Raw genomic sequence first — 23,427 nt, 5'->3', positions numbered from 1 at the left:
AGAGAAGGGTCTGATCTAGGCTGACAAACAACAGAAAGGTGTAAGAGGCCCCAAAGCAGAGGAACTTCCTGACTTAAGGCAGCTGGGGCAGAGCTCCAGCAGACCAAACCGTGAGGAATTTGATTTAATGTGTTTCCAAGTCATGTAGGTCTGAAAATACGGTGTGAGGATGCAGAACAAGAGCAAGTCCATGAACTAGATATTATAAACTGCTCAGGAGGTAATTCTGACTTTATGAAACTCCCTAGACCAGTGACTTCTTTGGGTTTCCCCACAGAATAACTTCAAAATTTTAAGCAGTGTTTGCTCCATAGATACAAAAAAAATTGCTTCTGAAATTACTTTGATGTACACTGAGTTTTATCTACTTCTGTTGGGCTATGGAATAGTTTTTCCTGTGTTATCTGTTGTCATCTTTCTGATGTACTGAGATTTGTATTAGCTTGTTTCCCAACATTCTGAGGAGGAGATAAATAAATGCCTGTAACTCTGAGAGTGAATGCAGAGTGATAACAACAGAATACGCCTTCAAAAATGATGGATTACCATAAGAATGTGCATGTTTGCTGTTGTAGGTATAAACCAGCCTCATAAATTTACTATCAAGACAAGAATCTACCACGAAGACGCTGAGCCCTTCCTCCTTTCAAAAAAAATATTTGATTAATATGGAAATACTTGATTTGATTAATATGGAAATTTGTGGGTTCTCATCCAGAGAAAGCTAATGCCGTAATGGGAGAAGGCAAGGAGGCTTGTCCTGCAGAAAGAACCCAGCTCTCAGGGGAAGGGATTATAGGATTTGCTATGAACAGTCCTGGGTTGAAGAACAAGTCCCTTGTTGTAAACTTGTAATGTTTTAACCAAAAAAAAAAATGCTACACCCACCTGTGCATTTTTGTGGTACATTGTGTTTGAGTAGGTTTATTTTACTGTCAGTGCTGATTCCCTGTAGTTTGTATGTTGGGGTTCATTTTTGAGGAATTTCCCCTTAGAAACAAAACCCTAACTTTGCTCCTTTGGTTTAAAAAAAAAGAACATTTAGAATATGAACCTATGAATGTAGCTCTGTGTGTATCCTGTTTAGGAACATATTGATTTACAGTAACTATAATCCTATATTTGGGGTCTGGAGTGCCAATATTAAAGAAAATCCATCATGATGACAATGTAATAAATGTAATATGCATGTTGAAATGAAAAATATAATTCATTTTGATAAGCCTTATATATCCCATATTACTGTGTTCTTTGAGGAACATTCTCCCTGTTCTCTTTCTCTCTCTTAATATATGTCTAAAGTCTTTTCCTTATGTCTTTCCTACCTAGCATCACCCTCTCCTTGTTCATTTTCTGTCCAAAGCAAAACCCTTCAGAGCAAATCTATGTTGAATTCCTACTACTCAGGTACTAGTGCCAGACTTTTCTTTCATTCCTAAATTTTCTTTGCTTTTGTACATTACCCAATATAACCTATAATAGACCGAGGCTTCTGAGTGTGAGACACAGCTAACCTTGTTTTCATTTTCTGTAACTTTTCTTTTCCTGTTGATCCTCTGTTGATTTCCATTGATCCCTGTCGTGTGGGTGAACGGAATTCCATCCCAAAGTTTCATCAGACACCGTCCCATCGACCACGCTGTTAGGTAAGAGGACAGGTATGGTGTGCTGGGCTGAGCTGGAGAGCAAACATGCTCTCTGTGCCATGAGAATAACTCTGTCAAGTGTTTGGCTTCCAAAAATCAGAGCTAATCCTGTGGTCGTGTGTTAATCAGAAAGCCTTTGGTTCATTCATGTTTTGTTATTGCTTTTAATGGCTTTCAAAGGGAAAAAAAATCAGTAATTAAGGTTTAGTCATTTCTTCAAGTACACGTTGTTTCTTTTCATTAATATTTGGGGTTCTGGGCCACATTTCCACATTCTGCCTTGCCTTCGGTTTGGTTCTGACTCCTGCAGGTGGCTGTGCCTGTGCAGCTGAAACAGAACCACGGAATACTTTGGGTTCAAGGGACCTTTAAAGGCTCTCTAGGCCAATTCCCTGCCATGAGCAGGATTTCCTACAGACCAGATTGCTCAGAGCCCCATCCAGCCTGACCTGGAAGGTTTCCAGACATGGGGCATCTTCCACCCCTCTGGGAAATCTGTGCCAGTGCCTCACCTTTTTATATAAAGTTTCTTCTTTGTTTCTAGTCTGAATTACCCTGTTTCCATGTAAAATCACCTCCTTGTTCTGTGTGAGGCTGGGCTGTACCTGCCTCAAGGGTTGCAAATTGAAGTGAGGATTTGCATGTCTGCCTGCAGTTTTGGGTAAAGTTACATGTATAAAGGTTATTTGGAGGGATTCCTGGCTGGGTTTGGGGAAGTGGCTCCAGCTGATTCTGTGTGTGCTGAGGGTTAAAAGCTAAATCTTTCAGGCAGTCAGGTATGGATTTGAGAGGATAACAATCAGACAGGTCCTGAGAGGCAGAGGCTGTTCTGTGGCTGTAAGAGATATCAGAAAGAAATTCTCCCCTGTGAGGGTGGGGAGGCCCTGGCACAGGGTGCCCAGAGAAGCTGTGGCTGCCCCTGGATCCCTGGAAGTGTCCAAGGCCAGGTTGGACGGGGCTTGGAGCACCCTGGGACAGTGGAAGCTGCCCCTGGCCATGACAGGGGACTGGCACCAGATGGTCTTTGAGTTCCCTTCTCACCCAAACCACTCTGATTCTCTGATTGATGAATTCCTCTGCTATGGAGCAGAACGATGATGTGTGGTGATCAGAATCTAGCCAGTGAGGTTTGTCATTTTGGATTATCTACAGTAAATGTTCCTTGCAGACACAGTAATCTACCGTGACTGCTTCAAACATCACTCAGAACACGTGGAAGGGCTACAGTTAGACCAGGAAGAAATGACAACCAGTGGCTGTTCCTTGGTTTGCAGCCTGGCACAGAGGCTTGGAGGGGCTGCTACAGCACACACCCATCCTGCTGCCTGCCAAAATGCTGATGGCAAGGGGTGAGGGTGGGGAAGGAAAGGAGTCCACTTCCCAGAAGGTTTGTTCTCATTTCCCAGACACTCAGTGTCATCAACAGAAAAGCCTGAAGGCAGGGTTCTCTTTTGGCTGTACTTTAGAAACAGGGCCTTGACCTGCAGTTTGATGGAAGGTGTCAAACTCTCTCAGTCTGTTTGGCATCTGGGAAAACCCAGCCATTCTTTGGGGAGCTGTTTTCCCCCCTCTGCCCTGATGGAATGAAGGTGTGAACTGCACTCTTGGTACTCTGAAGCTCAAGGAGCAACGAACAGCTTCCCTCTGTGTTTCTCCTGGCAAAGAAAAAGCCCCCAAGTTTTACAGATGAACAAGAGGAAGTAGGAATCTAACCAGCCTTGTGCTTATGTATTCAAAACTATTTCAATTTTTTGCTAAGCACTATATCTGAGTAAGAATTGATATCCCTGTTTCACACTTGAGAAGTTAAGTATAGAGCACTTTTAAGACATGAATTACACAGACTGGTCACTGTCCCAGTTCCACCTGAATTTAACAGCCTGTGAAACAGCCCCTGACATTGGAGAAATTTCAATCTTGTGGCTTGCAGACAAATTAAAACCTTGGCGTTCTGGTTTCTCATACAAATCCATCAGATTGTTGAATGTTGCTGTATGAGCAAAATAAGTTTAATTTTTGATGTTTATTAATATTAATTCGCAGGAAAGAAAAACATATCTTGAAAAGGGATCAGTCATGCCACTACCAATGTCTGTACCAGCAATTCAGTACTGTTTGTTCCCATCTATTATTCCTTCTCCTAATAAATGTTCTATATTTGCAGTATTGCATGGCTCCCTAGGCTTGGCTGTAACATGTAAGATACAGGAGATTTGGGATTTGCCTCCACCCCAATTGCTGATTAATGCTTTTTATTAATGCATTTTTTTAGTGAAGTCATTTTCTCTTCCAGTTGTGGACAGCTCTGGATTTTAAATGTTTTGCTCAAACATCTTCACTAGAGAAGGGGATATCTAACACTAAAAAATAAATGAGATAGATTTCCACTTAAAGATGAGGTAGCACAGCCTTAGGGATTATTTTTTGGGGAAAAGATACATGTCCAATAGCTCTTTAAGATGTTCAGGAGATCTCATCAGGGCAGTCTCTTCAGGGGGAACCAGCATTTCTTTCCCTTGCATCCATTGGCATCTCCTGGCAGCAGGAAAGGACATTTGACCGTGTTCTTATTCCAGCTGCTCATGAGGATCCTCACAATAGTCGCCACCCTCCAGAGAGGACAGGGGTTTTAGTGCCTTGCAGATGGGCACAACAAGCAGAGAGCTCTCTGACACAAAGTCTCAGACAAAAGACTGTCTGTGCTAGGAAAGACGTATAAATTTTCCATGGATTTTAGCTGTCTGTAGCTTTTTTGCCCACCCTTGACCAGTCTGCTCTGTGTACATCCCCAACCTAGTTTGATTAACTCAAAGATGTTAAGAAGTCAGTATTGCTGCTTTAACAGGTGCCTCCATCACCGACTTCTTAAGTTGTGTGATGAGTTATTTTTCTGCAATGGATGCTCAAAAATTCAATGGCTTGACCTGCTCAATTGCATCTGAAGCCTCCCAGGCCGAGTCAGGCTCTAATAAGGAGCTGTGGGAGAAGTTTTCCCAGCACTTGTCTGTGCTGAGGTTGGCCAGGAGCAGAGTGAGCAACAAAGACCTTTGCAGGCTGGCACTGAGCTGAATTTCTCTTACATTTCTTCCTGCCTGCAGAACTGGAAAATCCTCTCTTCCAGTCTTTAGTGGCTTGTAGTTTCATGTGCTGTTTTGAAGTTTCCAGTTGTTTTCCAGATGGAACTGAATTTCTCTGGAAGGTGGGTTGATCTGGCAACCTCTTTTCACCGAGGAGGCAAAGAGAGATTTGGCTTGGTGAGGTCCACACATCCAAAGAGCTTCACAGTTACATTTGTAACAAAAAACCCCAAATCATTGCCCTCCTCACCAAAGCATCTTCTTTGCATCTTTAACAGGATTTTCTTCTATACTATCTGATGGAAAAAAGTGTATATAATAGTTTTTATAAGATCAGAATACTCTTATGTAAGAATACTCTTACAATATTAGAATATTCTAATATTCTTACTAGAATGCTCTTATAAGATTAGAATACTCTTATACTTGGTGTTAACCAAGCAATTCTTACAAAGTTCTAGAATCTAGAAAAAAATTTCTTACTTTTTAAAAATATTTTGGAGGTGTGGCTTCTTCATGCCTTTGAATTGGAAGGTGCACCCTCTGCTGTGTCAAGGCTGCTGTCAGAAGGCTTTGCTAAGGAATGTGCCCTTTCAGAGCTCACTTGATATCATTAGATAAATGATGTTTTGCCTTTGATTTGCCGTACCACTGTTGGTATTGTAGATAGAATACTAGAGCTGGGTATTTATCATATAATAAAGCCTTGACACACACAAAAAAGCAAATTATTTTTCATCTTGCACCATATCCCTGGTGTAAGGGGAAGAGGTATTAGCCATGCTCTAGTCACCCTTGGAAGATGTCAGAGAATTGACAGCCTTTGCTCTAGTGTGGAGAGACTGGCTCTGGGTGTAATTAAATCCATCACAAACACCACTCAAAAGATAATTTATTTTGTGCAAAGGGTGTCGTATCGCATCTTATCACTTGCCAAGGCTAAGAGAGTAAAAAATATAGGCAGATATGATAGCCCTGTCATTTCAGTCACAGGAGGAATTTATGGACATTAAAGCAAAAGTTCTGAGAGAAGCTTCTCCATATGTAGAAGGTGACACATCAGTGCAGCTTTGCTTTTAGTTGTGAGAGGCATGGGTGAGTTTTCTGGTCAGGAAACAACATCATACTCTGTGCCCAGATATCCATTTCTCAGTCTAACTATGTTTACAAAACAAATTATCTCTATAAAAGCATCTAAAGCTCATCTAAAGCTTTAATCCCTGAAGGTGCTCTGGATGAGCAGGAGCCCTCCCAGCAGCCTTACTGGGATGTTGCACAGGGCTCTGATCATACGGAGCCACTTCCAGACTGGCAATCTAATTTCTCAGCTGCTCTTTGTCTTATCTGTGACATTTATGGAGAAGTTCATCAGTTTTTCTGTGGAGGCAAACATATTTATTTTACTTGTCTGAGTAGCACAGAAGTACGGAACACAAGGTGGTGTAGCAGCAGGCAGGCAATAATAACTCACTGTCAGGGTTGCTCATCAAATGGGGGAAGATTCCACTGAAGTGACCTCTGCTCCAGCTCCTCCCTGCGTGCTGGACTCTGTTACTTCTTGGCACAATAAGACCTCAGAGTTGATTTCAGCAAGTTCATGATTATTTCCCCAGCAATGACACTCACAAAAAGCACCATTTCATAGGCAGGGAGAATCTGGGAATATGTGAAGTCAGCATTGTTACATTTGCTTATCTGCAGTAACTAAACACATGAGCTGAGATACCTGAAGAGTTTCCCCATCGGCCAAATTATGTAAGAGACAGGGAATCACTAATTACTGTCTCCAACAAAATTTCGGGGTGTTGTGTGAGTGCTCAAGCTGATCACAAAATGGATTGGGTTGGAAGGAACTTCAAAGCTCATCTCCTTCCGTCCCCTCCCATGGGCAGGCACACTTCCCACTAGAGCAGGCTGCTCCAAGCTCCATCCAGCCTGGCCCTGGACACTTCCAGGGATAGGGGATCATGAAAATGCCAGCTTCCAGAATCAAAACATCTGAGTTGACAAAGGACATCTTAATATGGGGAGTAACTGTGTGTTTAACCTGAAAAGGGTTAACAAACAAGCTGGCAACACACTTTCTGTCACAGGCTGCTGATGCTAGAAACAATCCTGTCATGAGCAGCATGTTCCCAGCCTCATGCAGAATACCTGCCTTATTTACAGCTGCACAAAGAGAACTGTGGAAAATTGGAAATTGTTCTAGGAAGGAAGCGGAGCCTTGAGCAGCCTGCCCTAATGAGACTTTAGAAGCTCTCAATTGATTTACTTTATCAAAGAGAAACTGAAGAAGTGATTTGATCAGTGCCTGCATGGGTCAGGATTTCAAATGCTCAGAGGGCTCTTTAATCTAACAGAAAGTATAATAAGATTCAGTGCCTGCAATCGAAGCTAAGAAAAATCAAATTGCAATTAGGAAATGTTTAGACAGCAAGGGTAATTAACCATTGCCACAATTTTGGGGGTCAGAATGGAATCACCACCTCTTGAAATGTTTTAATTTGAATTATTTCTTGGAACAGTATTCCATCTTTGGAATGCAGTGAAATATGGTGGTGTGTGTTCCTATCCAAAGCACAAGGACACATGACTAGGATAAATGTGCATTTAAAATACAATTTTTAAAAAACCCCAGATGGATGATCCTGTACGTTTAGTAGTTTCTGAGCATTACGGTGAATTATTTCCTGCAATCTTCCCATTTAAAAAAAACCTATTTTCCTGATTTGCTTTTCTCACTGAAAACTCACCAAAGGCACCCATGCTTTAGAGGCACTGCCAAAAATGTAGTGAAAAGTCTTGGCCAATTTGTCCCACAAAGCCATCCCCATTTGCAGGGGACTGGGGACACGTTTGTGAGAAGCAGACAGAGAAAAGGAACTGTGGAAAATTACTTTAATTTGACTTTAGTGCAACAATTAAAGCAGCAGCCTGACTTTGCTGGAATCTTTGTTGTCTTTCCCAGTAATAATGGTGCCAGAAGGAATGAGATGTACATTATAGCTGCGAACAGAAGGAAAAGCAAGGCCTGTTTGCCAGCCCTCCAAAGACTCTTTTGATTGACTGTCCTAGTGAGAGATCACCTCCCCTTGCCTGCCACCTCCCTCCCCTCCCACCTGCATTTTGAATTGGTCACAAAATTCCTGCACACACATTCTGAGAGGTGCCCACCCTGCTGAGCTCCTCCTTACCCCTGCTGAGCTCCACACTCACGGGGTGATTAGATGGAGAGGGGATGAGGTGTGACTTGCATCAGGCCTTATTAGCAGAACATGAAAGTGTTAAGCTGAGCTCACACAGAGCAATTTGTGTCCAGAAAACCCCTCTCTCCATTTTCTTTGGCCTTGATAAAATGCTGGTGGGAGAAACTGAGAGTCCAGAGCTGCTGCTGTTGTTGGGGTTGGGATTTTTTTGCAGGTAGCAGAGGTGCCATGTATGATGTGTTTGTCACAGAGGGCTGCAGGAGGTGATGGCCTGAACAGTTTCAGCTGTGTGTCCCAGGGTGGAGAGGGACGTGACCCCACATTGTGTGATGCTTTTCTTTGACTTGGTGAAGGACACAAACGGTGCTGCCACAGATCACACTTTGCATTCTTCCCTGTGAGGGTGGGGAGGCCCTGGCACAGGGTACCCAGAGAAGCTGTGGCTGCCCCTGGATCCCTGGAAGTGTCCAGGGCCAGGTTGGATGGAGCTTGGAGCAATCTGGGATAGTGGAAGGTGTCCCTGCCCATGGCAGGGGTTGGAAAGAGGTGATCTTTAAGGTCCCATCCAACCCAAACTATTCTGTGCTTCTGTGCCTCAAGAGCTGTTCCTACAATCAGCGGGATTTGCACCCATATTCATCTCATTGACCAGACAGTTGTCCCTGTGGACTCAAAAGCCAGAGACAGACCCCTCTTTGCTGCTGAGCACCTTCTAGTCCCAGCTCCACACCATGAGTGCCTACCTTAAGGAAAGTTACTCTGGAAAGAAGGGGCCCCCACTTTCTTGGCTCTCACCTCTCCCTGTGACACATCTCTCTGAGAAGAGAGCCAAGTACACAGAATTAAAGGAACTGATGAAGAGAGAAATTAGTAAATGCCTGCAGAGGAGCTGGCTGATCTGAGCTCCATTTTACAAGTCGCCTGTGCTCTGTATGTGCCCTGCCCGAATTAGCACCAGAACCACACATTAGTTTTAAGACTCCCTCTCGAATTGGGATCTCGTAATGTTTTTTAATTGGGGCTGATAAAAATGTGGCATTACTTGCAGGTTCCTCCGAGAAGCCAATTGTGAAATTGGGTTTGTATTAAACCTAATGATGGAAAATTAAGCATAGTACGTCTGTCGGAAATGGTCCGCGATAAAAATCTTCTCCTTTTCATTACAGGAGGTTAATAGGGAATAGGGAGCAAAGATGCACTGGGAAAGCCAATCCAGCTAGGGGAATTAATAAGCCTTGAAATTCCCTCTGTTCAGAGTTCTCACACTGTCATTAGTGGGAGCATTAGGGATGATTATACAAATGCTTTGGATGTTACTCTTCCTTAAATCCCAAATTTATTCACATTCTGTGTGTGAGGGTTGCTTTGCTTGAGCCATAGTTCTGTAAATCTCTGATCGTCCTGGGAGCGTGACTGTGTTTATGAGAACCGGGGACTCAGAAATCCTAAAATTCAGGAATCTGATCTTCAAAGCAGATGATCACTCTGCTAATTTATTTCAGAGGAGCAGGCTGTGTTCAGCATCTCTGATAATTCACCCCCCAGCCGTGTTTATGTCCCACTGGTGATCAGCTTGCCCTGCAGCAATGTCCACTGCTGGCATTCCTGTCGTCTCCTGAAGCTACCAACCAGAGCATATCCCTGCTTTCACAGCTTCCCCATACCAAATAATAAACCAGCTGAAGTCTGTTTGTCATGTCTGTGCTTTGCCAGCTACTGAGGATGCAGTGGGGTGCCCTCAGCTCTCTGCTCCTGCCCACCTTTGCAGGAGGGACATGGGCAGCCCCTGCCCAAGCACCACAGCGGTTTCTCAAGCAGAGTGATGTTTACAAGAGCATTCCAAGACTATTTCTGCCTCACAGAAATCTCCCTGAAATTGCAATTTGATTTATTTATTCTTTATCCCTTTAAAGACATGGCCATAGTGCTGCTCTCGAGGGGTGGTGTTTCAGCTCTTTGTCAGTGAGCTTGCTGTAAGAAACAAACCCTGTGTGTGGAAGCTCAAGGGGCTTTTGTGAACAGTCTGAGGGAGGTGCATTTTCTATTTGCTAATACCTTGGTTTGGGTAAGGCCAGAAAGAATTGATGCAGGTTTTGTGTGTGAAAGGAGCTGAGCATCTCAGATCTCTGCAATCATAGGAAAAAAACAACGCTGTATTTGGCCAACTACTTAAATTTGGACAGCTCTGCTAGATAAGTCATTGAATTTTTCATTAAGTCTGAGTTCCTGTTGTTAAAGATTGTTACAGTCAATTGTTTGGTTATTGAAGTTATTATTTAAATTCTTTTCTGTTAGTTCACTGGGAATATTTTGTTGTTCACACAGTTTTGCTGGGGATATGACATTGCAATTCCATCTGCATCGTGATAGATTTCTTTAAATCTACTTCTTTCAAAAAAAAAAAAAAACATTTTCTATTAAGTTTACATATCTGAAATTTAAATTTCTCCACACAAGATAACTGGTTTTTTCTGTGGTTTTGTTTGTTTGTTTGTTTGTTTTATTTTTTTGGTTTTTTTCCTGATGATATTACATCCTGGTCATTGACAGAAAATTTTAGGCCTGAACTGGCAGAGCAGTTGAATTTACCTCAGCATCCTGACTTATTTGAAATGCTAATCATTTGCTCACTGTTCACTCGGGTCCCTCTCAGTTATCTCCTGCTGTACACCCCAAATCCTGCCTGAATCTCTTGCTCATCTGTATGTATCTCTGAGCTGCGCTCTTGGCAGGTTTGGGAAGACAGGAGCTACATGGCTCTGTTGGAGCTGCTGTGGGGAGCTCACCCTGGATGTGCCATATCCTTGTTAGCCTGACTGGCTGCTCACTCTCTTCCTGTCTTTTTGGGTCTGTCTGCTTGACACAAAAATATATTCAAGCGTGATTTAGTCTTTCTAAGTATTTTAGATAAGCGTGTGTTTTCTGTTCATTTCTTTACTTCTTTTTGCCCACACCAGCCCGTGGAGTGGTGTTAAATAAACAGAGAGAGGAGGAAACTGGTGTCTTGATTTGGAAAGACAAGTGTCTGCCAGGGAAAGCTGGAGTTGTCCTTGGAATGGAGAATGTAAACCCCCACCCTCCAAATTATTATAATTTTGCAATTAAGGGGCTTTCAGACAAAGATTTAGGAATAGGAATAACAGTTCTTTACTAGGAATATTAAGAATACAAATGTAGTAATACCAAAAAAAAAAAAAAAACAAACAAAAAAAACAACCAAGCAAACAAGCAAACAAACAAACAAACAAACAAAAATCCTAGAAACCCTGAGAGAGTCAGAAATACAACCTGACACCCTGTTGGTCAGGGTGTTGGGAGCAGTCCGATTAAGACCTCCTGGAGTGGCAGATGTGGTTCTGTTGGAGTAGAGATGATCTTGTAGAAAACGGTCCAGTAGTGGTGAGATGGGTCTGGTCTTCCTTCGGGAATCCAGTGGAAAACAGGATACCTGGTGTTCTGAATCTCAGGTTTTATCCAGGTAGGAATTCTGGGCTCCTCCCCCTGGGTGGAGCATCTCCACTGGGATGATGGAATTGTATCAGCCCTGCAGTGAGCCTGGATGGCCCATGAACAGCAGATATCCCCTGGAGGGAGGATGGGTGGTAGAAGAGATAAGAACACTGCCCCAGCTGGTTTTATCAGCTGCCCAGTAACAGAAGGCACCTGCCCCCTCCCCCTGGAGTTATGAGGAATGGATTATACAAGAAATACAGAAAACACCTCCCCAACCTGTTTCAACAGATTAAAAAAAAAAAAGAATAAACATTTTTTTTGGTTACATAACCCAAGAAAACTGGAAATCCCAGGTAGCTGAAAGCTTGTTGTGCCTCCTGTCTCTCCAACAGACAGCAGCCACGGCGAGCTGGCCCAGCCCACGCTGACCATCCAGACTCACCCGTACCGCACCTGCGAGCCCGTGGAGATGTCCTACCCCCGGGGGCAGTTCCAGCCTGCCATCCGAGTGGCTGACCTGCTGCAGCACATCACCCAGATGAAGAGGGGACAGGGCTACGGCTTCAAGGAGGAGTATGAGGTGAGAGGAGCCTTTCTTCACGGGACTGAGAAGGGAAGTTGCACTCATGAGGGGTAGAAGCCTGGGAGAGAAGAGCAGCTGGTTTTGAGAGCTGCTTTTCTTTAACTCACCCTGTTAATCCTTTTCTTTCCGATTTTGGTTTTGAGGGCATGATTTTGCAGCACTATCAGTCCTTGGAGGTCCTCTATTCCAAAACCCTTTCCTTTTCTCACAGCCTGGCTCATCCTACTCAAGAAAACATCGATAAGGAAGGGACTGTGGGACTGTTCACTACAGCAGTACGTGGGTGACACTGTGCTCATCCCTCTGTCCCATAAAGAGCAAACAGTAAATACTCAACAGGTGCTGAACCCAGCACAGGACATGCAGTCCCACAGCCCCTTCCTTATTGACGTTTGCTGTGAATACTGTGAACCAGGCTGGGAGAAAAGGAAGGGGTCTTGCCTGAGCTGCTTGGGAGCTCCAAGTCCTCTCTCATAACTGATCATATTAAATCACAGTGCAACGACCTGAACGCACAATTGTGAAGTCAAGGGCAGGTATTTGTGTAGCTTAAATGAAGGTGAAATTTTCCAATATGATCAAACCTCTGGGCTTGACTGACATCCTCTACCAACTGCATGTGGGAAGTAGAGGGTAAGCTGGAAAAATGAAAGCTGCCCTCCTTCCCCTCACCTCTTCCCCCTGCAAGCTGGAATGACCAGGAATTTAATCCACATGACCAGAAGACATGATGTTGGGGTTGATTTGGAAGAGGAAAACACATTTAGAGCAGAGCAAACAGAAGAGGGAAACAGCATCAAACATATGTGAGACTCAGCTCTAGCAAGTGATAATTATAATAAATGTAGTAAGCTCGTGGGAAGGCAATAAGGAATTAATATGCATAGTGGCATTAAAACTATTTAAAAATAATGTAATAGCTGTGAAAATAAGTTACTTAATGAAAACAGCTCACTTTTCCACCCTGTAAATAAGAGTTTGTGTCCTCAGTGCTGAGGTTTGCTGTCACTGAGAGCTTGTCTTTTCCTGGTCCTCAGCAGGGAGTGTTTTTCTAATCATATGGCATCAAAAACCGTCATAGCAAATGTTTCTGAAGCTATATGTTAACCACATCTAGGCACTCTTGCCCCATAATCAAGCATGCTAATTAAACTATCAATATAAAGAGCTTTGTTTAATATTTGGAAAAGGGTAATAATTCTCTGAGGAGATTTACTTAGCCCCCCTTGGCCTCCATTTCCATGAGGAGTACCCAAAACTACTCTGAGCCCAATTACAGATGCTCTAAGACCCAGTTCTTGATGTTCAAGAAGAAAACAGGTGCTGGCATATATGTAATTTTCTGGCGCTGGCATCGGTAATTATCAAAATAGCACATTAGCATGAAAAATGTCAATGCAACTTTCAGCTCCACGAGCTCTGCCTTCCCCAGGAAAGTGCTGTCTACAGATGTAAACAGTGATGATGACATTCCATGGATTTGCATAATTCCTTTCTTTATCAGGGATGGCCTGGACAATGCCACAAGCCCACAAATCCCCTGCTGGTTCCACCCTTCCACCAATTCCAGGTGTTTTCCATGGGGGGTTTGGGGGCTGGATCATGGGATGGAGGCAGCATTTCAGCTCCAGATAGCAGTGGGGAGGATGTCAGGGAGCATGAGAGCTCCTGGAAGGTGGGAGGTTTGAGCTGGCTGCCAGTGGGGGCTCAGCCTGGGATCTGCTGGAGCACGGAGCTGCAGAATTGGCTTTGCAAGACGCTTTGCAGAGCAGCTGATAAAATCTCGAGAAAGAATTTGATGTCTCTTTTAAAATGTGTTTTCAGACACTAATATCAGTGTCACCTCCAAATACGCTCTTTTTTTTTCTTCTAAGGAGCTGATTTTCTACTTACTTTGCAAATTGATAGCATAAATTGCAGCCTGTTTAGTGACATGTTACCAAATAATTTTACTCTCATGAAAAATCACTTTGAACGGAGCATATCAGTCACACATGACAATCTCTTATCTCTGTGCCTTCCCATCTCTGCCGAGTAGCCTGGAAATTGCATTCCATATTTGTTTAAAGGATGCCTGCACCTACACGTTGGAGCACAGGCAGCTCGTTTTGCTGAGGGCATCTAGAAAAATATTCCTGGTAGCTCCAGGCGGAGCTGGGAAGCAGGATGGGATTGTGTGAGGGGTGTCAGGGCTGGTGTGAAATGAGTGTTAACTGGGTGTGAATAATGGGAGAATCTGTCATCACTCCCCTGTCTGTGTTATTTTGGGGCTGCCTGCTGCACCTGAGGGCAAAGTGTGACTTTGGGCCTTTTTGGCTGCTGCTTCTGTTCAGTGATAAAACGAGTGGAACAGAAGAGGAAAATCTGTCAGTGGCACCGGGTGTAGATGGCACCGTTTGGGGTTGGGAATAGCCATAAACATTTAAACGTGACACATTCAAATGTCACCAGTTCCTTTTCCAGAACATAACAGCTCTGATTTGTTGGGAGCTGTGGGACCAGTCCCACAGACTTATTGCGAGCACCAATTACTGGCTAAGGAGATAATAAGCTTAATTATCCAAACTCATTTTCCATTATGATTTAGGATGTCACTAATGCACATTCTCCTGCTGCATTACTGAGACTGTTATTTTAGATTTTGTGGCTCCTTTCCTCAAGCATCCTAGTGCTGAGAGCCTTCAGATTGTGGAATTCACCCCTGGACTGTAACCCTTTAATTTCTGCCTACACATTTTCATGTGGCCAGAAGAACAGCTCTGGTGGTCTGAGCTTTGATGGGACACTGCAAAAGGAATGGCTGAAATACTGTTGTTTTTCAGATTGTGTTTTTTAGCCCAGGTAATTTTTAATTCTGGCTCCCAGCAGATTTGTGGGAAGAGTTTTTCCACCGCTGTTGAGAGGAGAATGGCTTCAGGGAGAGGGCCAGGGCTTCATGGCACGCTTTGGGATGAAGAGAAAGGCTTTGAATTGATATCGTTGCCTTTGGCAGCAAAACTGCTGCATTGAGGTGGATCAGTGAAAGTGGAGGATTAGAGTTTTTGTATTTAAATTAAAAGCAAACAGCAAACAAACTAAATGCATCCATCCAAACTATTAATTGGCTTGCAGTGAGCCTCAGTTTAATGGGAACACTTCAGTTATGTCTGGGCTGTGATGCTTAGGAAGCTTGATTGAGATGAAGCTGGCTTTGAGAGATCTATCCTTGTAATTTCAGCTAAAATTTAGATCAATTTAGTTTAAAAAGCTTCGCTGAAACCTAAATTCCACTAGTGGGAAGATATTTCAGTATAAATTTCACAAAACTTCTCTAAGACAAGTTTAGAGAGTTTTAGAAGTAGAAAAAGCCTAAAAATCAAGTATAGTTTTTTTGAACACTAAAATTCTTCTGTTACCAAGTCAAAGAGAGAAGGGGGAGAATTTCCTGTGAAAAATGGATTAAATACCAGTGCCTGAGTGATCTGTCCTGATTTAACATTGCTGATAATGCAGATAGAAACAGGACTCTTTTTACAGTTATAGAGATAGTTATTGAACAAAAAAACCTGAAGGAGCAAAGCATTAGCTGTGCTCCTCATTTTCTGGATGCAAGCCAATTATAATCCATATTCTTGTCTTTATTTTTAATGTAGATTGAATTCTTGGTTTTCTGCATTTTTTAGGGATTTCGTGGGCAAATTATTTGGGTTGTGCATGGAGTTACTCCAGTTTGTTCATCTGATGTTTCTAAAAGTGGGGATATAAGGGGTGCCCCTGCAGGGGTGGTTTGTGCTCATCACCAAGCAGAGCTGTGCTCCCTCCCTTCAGAGCTGGCCAGTTCTGTGGGAAGCAGGGATTTCTGGGGTATTGAATGAGATGGAAAATCCTGGACTCTTAAATCTTTGGAGGCTCTATCAGCAAATATAAAAACATCAATTTCAGTGGAGAATTGCATGTTCAAATCAAATGAAAGGATATGGTTTGTTGAAAAGGGATTTATTGGGCCTGGATATATTTTCCCTGGCCAAGATAGCTTCTCCCATGTGCAAGTCATGAGAAAGGATTTTCTTTTATTTCTTTTTCTTTTCAGATGGCTCTGATTAGGTGCCTAATGACTGTTGCCATTCTCTGGTCAATCTGCTGTAATTCGATATTAGTGGAAAAATAAGGCACCTTTTCCCTCGCTCTTTGAAGTTGAAAATGAGCCTTCTTCACCTCTTTTCTTTCACTCAGGGATTTTTTTTTTGTTGTGTGTGAGTTTGTTGGTTGGGTGTTTTTCCTCAGAAGATGAGCTGCTCTTTGGAAACAAGAGTCTGCAAAGGAAATATATGTGTGATCAAAGCCCTCACCAATTACAGAGTTATTACTCTTTCTCCTGGGCTTTTGAATAGGAACTCAGTGTCCCTGTCTTTGTCAGCAGAGCTTGTGACAGTGCTGCAGTGCCTGACATTTTCTGTCCTGGAAACCTTTGGGGGAAATTCACAGCGATCTGCTCTGCCAGGGGTTTGCTCATATTAAGTTTAATTGTAACGTCAGTGTTGTAGATCCTAATTGTGTCTCTCTGCTCTTGCATTCAGGCACATAATAGACCTGGGTGGCTTGTGTAGATGAGTATAAATTCATTTTGTAACACAGCTGGGTCAAACTACCCACTGCTGGCTGAGGCAGATGTGATTCCCCAATGACTGTGGTAAAAACCCTCTGTAATCCCCAGGGACCAGAAATAATAAAACTTCCAATGATGACTTCAGTGATGTAGAATCATGTTAGAGGGCACATCTGGGAGGAGGCAGATCCAGCCAGGCAGCTCAGGAGGGGCTGCTCTCTTCACCCATGCTTTTTCCAAGGAGGGCAGGACCATCCTTCAGCCTTGTCCTTTGCCAACTGCTGCTTTCAGGCTCTGCCTTGAAAATCCCTCCTGGACATGTCTCTAGGATAAAGTGGCTCATTTGAGGGTGTGCAGAATAGTTGTAGGGCTGAGCTGCAGGGAGGGTGGCACTGAGTGCTGCCAGTTCCTTTCCCCCTTCCTCCCTCAACTAAAAGAGCAGATTTTAGGAAAATGGCTGTTTATTCTCATGCTTCATGAGCATGCTTTACCTGGTTTTTCCTCTCGTTCTTACACATGATCTAAAACCCTGAGCTGCTTTATCTTTCCCCAGAGAAATACAGTGAATGGCTTGTATTGCATCACCCATTGTTAACACAGAAATAGGTGAAACCACTGTATTTTCAGCTTAAATATAAAAGGCTAAGTGCTGGGTTTTGACCATCTGGATTTTCCTAGAGGTGTAGTCAAGTCAAATCTCCCCAAGCCATGTTCTGCAGGGGAAATGAGGTTAACCTGTGACTGTGCAGCCAGAAACAAATTCCCCTGATCTTTTTAGATGTGAAGTAGCAGGAGGAAAATGATTCTCGGCTGGCAGAAGCCAAGAGATGCAAATGGTCTGTGCTGAGCTCTGCTTTTCACATTAGTGGAGTGCAGGTGCCCTTTCCTCACCCACAGCCGTCTCCTTGGGCACCTACTGAATTATGCAGCTCCTTTATTTTTGCCCTGCGCTTCTTCAGGCCTCTTCACCCACCTGAAGGCATTGGCCAGATTTTTTAAACCCTGCCTCACTGTTTTGCAGGCACTCCCCGAGGGGCAGACGGCGTCCTGGGACACGGCCAAGGAAGACGAGAACCGCAACAAGAACAGATATGGAAACATAATCTCCTGTAGGTGTAAATTCACATTAAACTGAGGAGCCTGTGAGGTCTTACCTTTGTGCTGTGGAGAAGGGGGTGTTTGAGAAGCTCACTGGGAGCTGGCTAACAGCGCTGAGCGTTCAGTCCATTTGTTACAGGCTTTATTTCTGGCATTTATTTTATTTCATGGTTTTTTACTCCTTATTTTTCATAACATCACTGCATGATGTTACACATTTTCTACCTGCCTTGCTTCCTGCTTTAGGTGTGTCGCTTAAGGGCTAAATCCTTTTGTCAGGTTTTATGTGATGGTATCCCTTTTCTGTCTATTTTCACTACAAAAACCAGAGCTTCCAGTGCCACAAAGGAGCTGCAGATAGATCAGATTTTTGGCTGTGGCTCAGAGGCCAGGTTTTCTCCTTCCTTGTGGTCAGGAGCCACTGGAGCAGTCACTGTTTGTCCCCAGAGAGCTGATTTGAAGGGTGGGACAAGCTTAACTTCTGCCTCAGAATCATAATAAGGCAACTTAAAATGCACTAAACCTTCTTGGCTTTCTTCTTTCAGTGATCAGTTCCTGAAGATGTTGTAGGAATATCAATACAGCAGAACTGCAAGGCAGGGAAGGCTCCATAAAACCATTTAGGTTATCTTTATTCTCCAAAGCAGGACTAAGTTCACCTTCCTCATTTTTTGTCAGATATTTGTGAAGCCTCTTCCAAAGTTGCTCTCCAAAACTGAGCTTTCCCCAAGCTCTCCAGGCAGTTCACCAGTGTTTCATTATTCCTGGTAATGACTGGGGAGAGGAGGTGTGAGAATTAATTCGTTTCAAGGGCTGCTGAGCTGCATCAAGTTGGAGAAATCAAGCTTGAAGCCATCAGAACAAGAAATCAGAATATAAATGAATGTGCCATAGGTTTTTATGACTGGGAAAATCTATAGAATGCTCTAAGAGCAAAATTAAGTCATGCTGAGTGATATATTTCATACTGTATTTTTTCTTGTGTTAAAATGTATTTCTCGTAGAACAAATAGATTTTACTAAAAAATTTAAAAAAAAACAAAACAAAACAAAACAAAACAAAAAAAAAAAAAAAAAAAAAAACCACCAAAAAACCACCAAAACAACAACAATAACAAACCCAAACCCCTAACTTCTTCATTAAGAAACCTCACCTCACATGTAACTACTCCTGTCTTTGAAGCCTTGAAATGAATGATTTGTGTGCCAGTTTTGGGGGATGACACAGAACATCTCGGTTCAGGGCTCCGTGATAAAGATGAAGAAATCTGGAAATGAAGATAGAAGTCTGTGAGCCCTGATGTGATCCCAGTTCTGCAGCTGGCTTTGTGTGGCTGTGAGCAGGTCACCAAGTTGACCAGTGTTCTTTATCCATGTGGAAAATGGAATTGGCAGTACTGGAATATTACAATTAACATGGAAGTTGTCTCCCTTAATTTCAGCTCCACGTTGCTGGCAGCTTTCTGTGTCCTAGTGGCAAAGAGAGACAACCAGACAGAGGCTCAATTTACCTGTCTCTACAATTAACTCTAATTAAATGAGTCTAAGACAGATGAATCATCCAGCTATAAACACTGGATTGAAATGGAACTGCCATGGTATGATATGAGAAAGGAAATGTGAAAGACTTTGTTTCTCTGTGTGATTTTGAGGAAGCACTTGGCATAATTCAAAAGCGGAGGTGAAAAAAGGCAAAACTGTGTGCAAAAGCTTCCATCTCATTTATGTTGTAGGTGATCATGAAGAAAACTTTGAACTGCAAGTGAAATGTGAGGAGTTCAAGAAGTAAAATCAAGGAAGATAAATGGGATGTTATCTAAAGAGAAGGTGCTCACAAAGACAAATTGTTGTCTAACGAAGAGTGACGCGAGCCTTTTAGCTCTAAACATAAATACAGCAGCACTGCAGATAGGAGGTGATGAACTTGAGTAAGGGAATGCAAAATGTAATCAGAGCTAAGAAACAAGAATCTGCACAGTGTAAAGTGTCAGAAAAGGAGCTCAAGTTTGAGGACTGTTGGGAAAGATTTCAGAATGCAGCTGAGAAGGTGGAGTGGGCTTTCTTCTCTTCAAATATTTATCAGAACAAAGAGTTTGAGAAGGAGACAAGAGCTCTTTTAAAAGACAGCAAGGAGAATTTAGAAATATACAATAGGGAGAAGGAAAGAAGGATGCCTAAGGAAGGAGCATATCATTGATCAGACACTTTGTAAAACCTTTGCAAAGTTACCAGCTGAGCCTGGAGCCAGACCCCACTGGTGGGCGACTTGGGCAAACTCCCTGAGTAAAGTCAGGGTCAGGATCCAGAGCAGAGGATGGGAAGCAGAGCTGAAAATAGAAAGGCACTGGTTCCCTCCAGGAAGGTCATGAAATCAAATTGTGTTCTGTGGGTACAAACTGGGCAAATGCCTGAGCAGAGGAGGTGGAACACACTTACTGAGCTGTTTTATTGTACATCAGTTGTAGTGGCTGGTGAAACCCAGAGCAGGCGCTGGTTTCCTCTATCACTTTATTTGGTAAAAGGCTGCACATGGCAATTAACATCATGTATTTAACCGGGGCTACCATTTCATCACTCCTGGAACAACAAATCCCCTGCCTTTTGGGGCATGAATTGGAAAGCCACGTTTTGACCTGACTTCTGCAGCAGCTTCAGAGGCTGGTGTTAAAACGTGGGTTTGTAAGCCCTTGCAATGAGTAGCATTGCTCAGTGAATCACAGCAGATTAGATCTTGTCTTTACAGCCTCATGGGTAAGAGCACAGTTACAGGAGTGTTTCACTGGCTCACTGCTCTCCCAGAGCTGCATTAACATCATGTCTCTCTCTGAAAACCTAGAGCACACTGCCAGCCCCAACACCTGCTCTCCTTACATTTGCAAACCAAAGCTGCAGACCAGCCTGGGAGCTGATCTGTTCATGTAGAGCAGGGAAAAGAGAACTCAATGAGCTCTCCCAACTTTTTCATGGCTCCCTCCCATCTGTAATGGTATTTTGGAGCAAGGGAAAAGCTGAGCAGTGGATTTGGGGTCTGCATGACCACAGAAATCCACTGTGGATGGTGGGAAGGTGCAGACAGATTTACCATGCTGAAGGAAACTGTCCTGCTTGAAACCTTTTATTATATGAACAGAGTCCATGAGCTTTGCTCCTGCACTTTCATAAAAGTTGTAAAAACAAAGACAGTTGTGGAGATGCCAGGTTTTTCTTCAGGGGGCAAGCGTAGGCAGTGTACCCATTTATGTGCTGAAGCAAAATGATTTAATTCTGCTTTAGGGCCCAGATATTGAGACCTTCAAAGAGCATGAGTAAGTGATTGTTGGAGGAGGGATGTTGAGCTGAATCTATTACAAGAGAAGAGAAAATGTCCAGAAGCTATATGGGACCTTTGGTTCTATTTGATTTCTCTCCATCTTAGAGCCATTACATTACAGGAGAATAAAAACTCAGATGAGAGCTGAGGACGAGAAGAGGTGGGATTGTGTTTTGCTTCAGCTGATGGAGAGCACTTCCTGTGCCTTTCTTTTTCCCACTGAGGCACCCTGGCTTTGAAGTCTCATGATGATCCACTAAAAACTGTGGAGCTGGCGACAAAAAGACAGTAGAGAAATTTGCCTTGTTTCCTTCATGCTCTGACTGCCTTGGGTTGGAAAACTGTGAATTAATCAGAGAATTTTGGGGTGGAAGAGATGAAGAAGCTTTCAGCTGGCATACAGGTGGAGAGCACTTCTTGCCCACAGAAAGGGATAAAGCATGAAATAAGTAAAACCTACACAGAATTCCGGACTGGTTTGGGTTGGAAGGGACCTCAGAGCTCATCCAGTCCCACCCCTGAATTGCAGGGACACCTTCCACTGTCCCAAATTGCTCTGAGCCCCATCCATCTGTGCCACTGCCTGACATCAGAATTGGATTTAGAACAGAAATCTCCCAACTTCCAAGCATTTTTATTCCATGATTTCTTCTGTAGGGCCTAAACTCTTGCACATCTGTGTGATATCCATGGAATTCGACCCTGCCAGGGTGGGATTTATCACACCTGATGTTTCCCATGGCACAGTCCAGGGTCAGTGGGGACAGAAGGGGGAGGACAGAGTGAGGATAAATCATCCTTTTGTCCCAGAAGTGGGCTGAACCTCAGGAGCTGTCTGTGTTTGCCCATCCCTGTGTGGGGAACCCTGACAGGCAGTTCAGACGAGCTGTGTAATGTTTCGATGGCAAAAGTTGTGTGAGATTAATCCAGTGCTGGTGTCAAAATGAGACGTGGAAAAATTGCAATGATACTTCAAATGATCACTAATGGGAATTTTGACAGGAGTTTAAAACAGTAACAATTTTGTGCTAAAATGGGAGCGCAGAGCTTTTCAGTGAAATTCTTGTCATTTTTGAAGTCTGTTTTAAGACCAATTTTCAGTCAAACTACTCTTCATATAAATTTAGATTTCTTCTAACTTGCAGAAGGACTGGAGTAAACAGGGAGAAATAACACTTCCTTTTTAAATTAAAAAATACATACATTTGTTAAGGTTTCTTTCTTTCTTTCTTTCTTTCTTTCTTTCTTTCTTTCTTTCTTTCTTTCGTTCTTTCTTTCTTTTTCTTTCTTTTGTGGTTCTGAATGCAAACTTTTTTTTTCTGTTTTTCCCACCATTTTTAATATTTCTTAGAGTCCATTTTCAACACACAGGGATATGATGTCTAAAAAAATTTAGTGAAGAGCTGAGCAACACTTTCATTTCAGTCTGCCAAGAATGCTGTGTCCTTGGCTAGAGGAGTCCAGTGGCTAGAGAAGAATCAGAAATAAGTTTTAACCATTGGGAGAAGATACAATAAAGGCATTTTCTGTTCTTTAAATAGCCCCATAAAGTCTGTAGGCAAGAAAAACCTAATTACAAAATCGTTAATATTAAGAGCATAATAATCTCCTTTTTCCTTTTTTTTTTTTTTTTTAGTCAAATCCCAAAGTTTTCTTGTGGAAAAAAGATTTACAAGGGAACTTATATTACAAACTTTTATCCAGACTGTTCTCCTAAACTTTGGAACAAGGTTAAAGATACCATTAAGACATCATTAATATTTTGTGTGCTTCACACACACACAGATTTTTTTTCTGCTGCACTGTTCTCACTTGTAAGAGCAATAAATCTCCCTCAGGAATTAATCTCATTTTAGTAAAATATGCAATGAAATATTTTGAATTCTGTCCTCTGAAAGCAAAGTTCAGCTCAAAGCATTTTTCATTTGGTCCCAAAATATGATTAGAATGTCTACTTTAAAAACAAACAAACAAAAAAAAATCTTTAAATTAAATTTCTTTATCCTTTTTGGGTCTTTTCCCATATTTGACTTTTTTAAAAAAGGGAAAAAGGAAAACAAACCAACAACACTTTTTTGCACCTACAGAGCATCTTTTCCTTAGCCATAATTATCCATAATTGCCTGAAATCATGGAGCTGCTCTGCAGGTCCATGGTCCTCCCAGGTCCTCCCTATCAGCTCCCTCTGGATGTATTCATCCTGCCTGGTTTAGCTTTCTGTCCAAAGAGTGGCTCAAAGTGCTGAAAGTTAATTTTGGTATTTGGCTCCGTTAAATGAAGAGAAGCAGGTGCTTCCTCCAGGGTTATTCAGAGCTCCGTCTACAGACACTGTGTGTGTCCCTCATTCCAAAATGAACCTGAGATTCTTGTCCTCTGTCTGTCGGGACATTTTTGGTCTCATCATTTCTGGTTCTGTTGTTGCAGTGAGTTGAGACTTCCACGGTGGTGTTCTCTTGGGAGGAGCCAGTA

The 23,427-nt window shown here is 42.8% G+C and overlaps 1 protein-coding gene across 5 annotated transcripts in view; it reads left to right on the top strand.

Annotated features, from left to right (window-relative positions):
- PTPRT (protein tyrosine phosphatase receptor type T) overlaps window positions 1–23,427 on the top strand; it is a 339,897-nt gene that overhangs the window by 281,100 nt on the left and 35,370 nt on the right. For 2 of the 5 annotated variants that reach the window (XM_066198773.1, XM_066198771.1), the window contains 3 exons: window positions 1,611–1,646; window positions 11,775–11,962; window positions 17,572–17,659. In XM_066198773.1, the coding sequence (XP_066054870.1) occupies window positions 1,611–1,646; window positions 11,775–11,962; window positions 17,572–17,659 (312 nt within the window). Of the gene's footprint in view, window positions 1–1,329; window positions 1,408–1,610; window positions 1,647–11,774; window positions 11,963–17,571; window positions 17,660–23,427 lie in introns of all 5 variants that reach the window. The other 3 variants (XM_066198774.1, XM_066198772.1, XM_066198770.1) reach the window with 2 other exon arrangements.

The sequence above is a fragment of the Chamaea fasciata genome, unplaced genomic scaffold (genome assembly GCF_029207755.1).
Source record: "Chamaea fasciata isolate MVZ Bird 193981 ecotype frontalis unplaced genomic scaffold, bChaFas1.0.hap1 SCAF_17, whole genome shotgun sequence".
NCBI classification, from domain to species: Eukaryota; Metazoa; Chordata; class Aves; order Passeriformes; family Sylviidae; genus Chamaea; species Chamaea fasciata.
The sequence above is the reverse complement of the archived record's forward strand: the minus strand, read 5'-3'. Positions and strand labels throughout refer to the sequence as shown.